At 33.0% G+C, this 5,472-nt stretch overlaps 1 protein-coding gene across 1 annotated transcript; it reads right to left on the reverse strand.

Moving 5' to 3' along the window:
• Positions 1-244: 244 nt before the first annotated feature.
• LOC132752156 (uncharacterized) lies at positions 245-4,271 on the reverse strand. The gene is made up of 4 exons (XM_060742447.1): positions 3,522-4,271; positions 2,944-3,042; positions 2,354-2,548; positions 245-1,823 (listed from the first exon to the last, which is right to left on the reverse strand). The coding sequence occupies exons 1-4, from the start codon at positions 3,562-3,564 to the stop codon at positions 1,639-1,641; spliced, it is 522 nt and encodes a 173-aa protein (XP_060598430.1). The 5' UTR covers positions 3,565-4,271; the 3' UTR covers positions 245-1,638.
• Positions 4,272-5,472: the final 1,201 nt, after the last annotated feature.

The raw sequence follows: 5,472 nt of genomic DNA on the forward strand, positions 1-5,472 counted from the left end.
GTGATGTATTTAAACTGTAGTATTTTGAATGACTTGATGAAGAAATTTATATTGTTTCTATATGTTCCTCAACATACTTTTATAAACAATGGCTGTCTGATGACAACACCTTCTCCTTATATTTAATGTTGAAAAAGGGAGAAAACTTCAAAACATCTAAAAAAAACTCAAAGTGAAAGCTAAGTTAGTATTGCAGTTATTGCATCAGTGCAAACAATTGTGTGTCTGTTGATAAAAAATGTTCCAGTTCTTAAAGACAGGGAGCTAGATTTTTTTTCCCTGAAAAAAGGTTTTATTTAGTTGTCAGCCATTTTGTTCATTTTAAATGTTGTTCATTACAATGACAGAGTTATCAGCTATTTTGTTGATTTTAAAAGTTTTTCATTACAATTACAGAGTTATAAGCAGTGAAGAAGTCATGTCAACTTTAGTATGCTGGCCTGACAGATGGGAGTACGGAAATATTGCTGAGGGTTTTGCTAAAAGAGCAGGATTTCCAGGAGTGATTGGAGCAGTTAATGAGACCTACATAAAGATTCCAGGGCCATCAGAATTCAGAGACTCATATATATGTAGGAAAGGTTGGCCAGCATTCCACCTTCAGGGTGTTTGTGACAGCAAATTAAGGTTTTTGGATGTATACTGTGCTTACCCTTGTTCCGTCCATGATTCTCGGGTTTTCAGGAACTGCCCATTGAGTGACAAGCTACAGACAGAAGGGACAGGACAGTGTCATCTCTTGGGTGATTCTTCGTACAGTTTGTCCCCATATTTACTAGTACCATTTAGGGAAAATGGACATGCCTGAACTCTCACTTAAAATGCCGAGAGAATTTGTTCCCAAATAAGGCATTGTATCTCTCCCTTGTGCATCTCGTGGCAGCTCAGTTTATAAAGTGGTGAAGTGGTTACAACATTTTACTTAATCTGTTGGTTGCAGGTTTAAGCTAAGCCAAAATTCTTAAGCAAGAAATCCCTCAGTACTGGTTGGTTTCCAAGGAAATGAAGAATTTAATAATTAAATGAATCAAATATACCACAAAAACATTTATTGTAGTTAAAACATATTATATATAGTTCTGCATAATTAAAATAACAAAAGACAGTTTCAATAATGACTACAATTACATCAAAAATTGTTTGACCCAACTGTGTAAATGAATTAAAAAGCAAGATGTCACTGAAAAGTGTTTGGTTAAAACAATCCAGGGTTCATACAGACATCCAATGTCAAAATTCTTTTTAAGCACTATTTAAGCACATATTCCCATTTTAAGCACATTTGTTGCACATGTATCGACACAATATTCAACCTTAGAAGGATAGTTTATTTCATCACTTTTTCTTGAATTATACACATTTTCTAGCCCAAATTTTAAGGTTTTATAGAAGAACAACAAAGAATGCATCAAATACAAATTAATTAAAACAAACTGCAATTTGTCCCTTTACATTGAGCAAACATTTCATTGATTTTGATACTAAATTGGATCTTTTGTTTTAAAATTTTGTTAACTGTTGACTTTTATCAACACTATTTCATTCAATCATTTTCAAGCATATTTATAGCAAATTTAAGCACTTTTCAAGACAGTAATCAAATTCAAGGACTTTAAAGCACTTTTTTACATTTTTAACTTATTTCAACTGTTGATTCTGTAGCAATTTAACAAGATATTCTAAGGCAGAAACACGACGGGTATCTAACGCCATCTTTTCCTCGTGCATCTTTTGCTGGTTGCGCTGGTATTCAGCAAACCATTGTGGCGGTTCATCATCGTATGCGGTGGGCGTCTTTTTCTTAGTTTTGGCGTGGTTGTTGATTGCATATCAGCAGTTGTCTCTTCTAGTAAAGACTCAGGCTGCGTTCCACTGAATGAGACACTCTGTCCTCCATTGGATAATGTATGTGTCCCATTTGAGCTAGGGTAGCTACAACTGCTATCATGGAACTGACCACTTTCTTTGGGATGACAGCTGGATCATCAGCAAGCCAGTCGTCCATTAACTCGTAGTATCTCCAGTTGTTTCTACTGTTACCAGTTGCATTGTGTTTTTTTTTTCTTGAATAGTCTTGTGACTGAAAATAATCAAACTATCATTTTAATGTTTACAAAAGAAAATTTTAAAGCTTAGTACTTTACTGTTTAAACATAAGATAAACGTAAATAAGTGAAACTACATCTGCACAAGAGTAATTATGGAGGAGTTAAAGTGAAATTTCCAGTCGACTGAACTGTAAGAGAATGTAATAAAAACACCCTGAAGAAAGTGATCATATCTTCAGTGCTCTTAACCGTGTAGGTCTTTGCATAAATCTGTTTAAAAGAGAATTAAATAGATAATTACCTACCGGTATTTTTCAAACTGACCATCTTCCTACAATCTTCCCAGGAGTAGTCGTGACCCTTCTCTTTAAGGTCAGCTGCCACATATAGCCATGCCTGACAAGAAGTCACTGTGCTACTTTCGAAGAGATGGTTTAGTTCTCTTCGTCTGTCTATAAGTAGCATAATGGCTTCATGTGTCCACGAGACGGAGCCCTTCACTGAATAAAAGAAGAAATCCATGTAAGGCATTGGGAGTGCTCAATTTGATGAAAAGCCATTTATCATGAGTCATAAACAAAGACGGAATGACAACAGTGATAAAATACACAATAAATTGCACCACTTGTCATTTGTAGTGCATAATGATGTTACTCAAAGGAAAAAATATTGTAAACACTGAGTAGCTGAACACCCTCAGGATTAGATTCCTACATCAGAACTACAACAGCGATGTATTTGTCCGTATAGTCACTGGTAGAAAAGATTGTTTCATAATTAACAAATATTGATTCAAAAGAGATGTTATGCATTTTTGTGTAAAATTATCATGATACTCCATCACATTTTTTTAATCAATATACATTATCCAAAAGATACATTTCAATAGGCTTACCTAATCCATGTACATCAGCATGTTGGCTAGCTGACAGGCTTGACTGTTCTGACAAATGGCTGTCCGTTGAACATTGGCTTAGTGCTGGAGATGTACGCCCTGAAATTCATTTAGAAATCAACTCTTTGAATGCCATTCATCATTTTAAGGGTCTAAAGACGGATTCCAGAACAAATTTGCATACTGATCCTCAGTGCATTCCTGGTTTTGAAAAGCACTAGATAAAATTCAAAATAGCATGAATTGTATATCACAAAGTATTCAATACTGAAATTCATTTAGAAATCAACTCTTTGAATGTCATTCATCATTTTTAGGGTCTAAAGGCGGATTCCAGAACAAATTTGCATACTGATCCTCAGTGCATTTCTGGTTTTGAAATGCACTAGATAGAATTAAAAATAGCATGAATTTTGTATTTCACAAAGTATTCAATATATATATCAATTGAATTTGACTGAAAAGTGTAACATAAACTTTTTAACACAAAAAATGTTTATCTTTTTTTCTCTTTACAATTATAAAACATTTTAGATATAAGCAAAATTAATATGTGCAAAATTAAAACAGTATCATACCTTCGTCAACCTTATCAGGAACACCTGAAGCAAGCAGCTCCATGAATCTCACTTTCTGGGGAGGAGTGAGGTGTCCAGGGGCAAGCTAGACCAACTCTGGTCTGTCAGCGTGTCGTCTGTAACTTCCTTGTTGTATGCACTTACAGCGATAGCATCAAATTTAATTTTGAGGTTCATGGTGACTTTCTTGGTCTCTCCTTTTGCCTTGTTAACCAGTTCAACCAACAAGTTGCAGCTTTGTAACACACGAAGTGACTCAACATAGCCTATAAACATTGAAAACATGCAGTGACACATCCAATTAAATAAGCATGTGATTTTCGAACATCATAATTTTATGGTTTTATACATAATTATTTTTTTTCAATTAAAGTAGATGTCTACCTACATAAATAAGCTTAAATCAGTGAATTTATATTGATGCTGTCTTTTCAAAATTTTAAGATTTGCTAGTGGGAAACACAAGTGTTAATTAAAGTCAACAGAATGTCTATGCCATACTAACAATTCATGTTATTGTTTTTATTTTAATCAGAAGCTTGAATAAGACTTGAAGACTTCACTAAAGTACATATGTGTCTTAAGCAAAGTAAAAAGTGAAAGTTGGACGTTCAAAGCTGAAAATAACATTTTTACTTTAATGATATCTTGCATATTTAATATTTAATTAATAAAGTATGACTCACAGACAGAAGCTAGAGCAGAAAACCAATACCAAAAAAAGAAAATTAATATAAGCTTTGTCTAGGATTTCTGTTAATAATTCCCAAAACCTAACTACTTACGACAGACACAATAACGATACTATTCACCTAAATTCTACATATATGTAGTAGAATGGAGACCAATGCCAACATTGCTAGATAGATTCTTTTAAGTTAAAAACTGCAACAGCGCCAGGGCCGGAAAAGTCTTGTTTTGACCATGTTCGTTTTATTGGAAGCATTTTTTAACTTTTCCGTATGATAGGTTTATTTGTACCTACATGATAATCTGGGAAAACCCAAATATATTCATTTCGGAGTAAATCAATAATCTTGGTATATTGAGAATGACATTCTTTGTTAAATACATTATGAAATTTTTGAATCCAATTTTTCTAAAAGAATCCCTTTTACTGTTTTGATATATATTTCAGAAACATAGCTAAATTGGCACTTTTCAAGAGACTACACAATAAAACTCATAAATGGTATCAATAAAATAATATAGTATTGTTCAAGTGTCCATCTTATGTTGTTTACATTGTTTATGTGCTTCAAGACACAAAATTCATTTCGAATATCAATTATTAAAATATTGCATCACTAGTTCAAAACATATTTTATCGATACCATTTTGAAGCTAATATCTACTCACTTACCATATTTTTCTGTAGACAAAAAGTCAAAATTTCAATTTAACTTAACATTAATAAAACAGTGTAAGAAATTCGGATTTGAATCCACTAGGCTGGTCAGATTACCAGATTGGAATATTTACTAGCCCAAAAGACATTTCACTAGCACAATTCATTTGTTCAAAACGGTGTTTATATTGCCTCTGAAAATACAGTAGCTGGGTTGGGCTTGTAACTATGAAAAGTTGGTAGCCCGTGGAGATATTTAGTAATAGGTACTACTGCTAATTTCGAACACTAATAAAATTCAAATTCTTTAAAGAAAGTTTCGTTTCGTTTGTTTTGATTTTTACACTACGTCAACACATAACTGGCCATATCGTGCCGAATGCTATAATAGGCTTAAAATGTTATGTAAAACTTTGTAAATGACAATAGAAATGAGCCAATTAGATCCTAGAATACAAGTTTATCTCTTTCAAATAATCAATTATGTTTTTTGATGGAATTGTATCAAAGAGTTCTTTGAGTGAATTTACAGAATAAAATCTATTACGGGCCTGTGAAAAATCATGACATTCAAGAAGAAAATGCTTGACAGTAAAATTTTCA

This window comes from Ruditapes philippinarum, unplaced genomic scaffold, assembly GCF_026571515.1.
Source record: "Ruditapes philippinarum isolate M1 unplaced genomic scaffold, ASM2657151v2 ctg95_1_1_1_1, whole genome shotgun sequence".
In the NCBI taxonomy this organism is placed as follows: domain Eukaryota; kingdom Metazoa; phylum Mollusca; class Bivalvia; order Venerida; family Veneridae; genus Ruditapes; species Ruditapes philippinarum.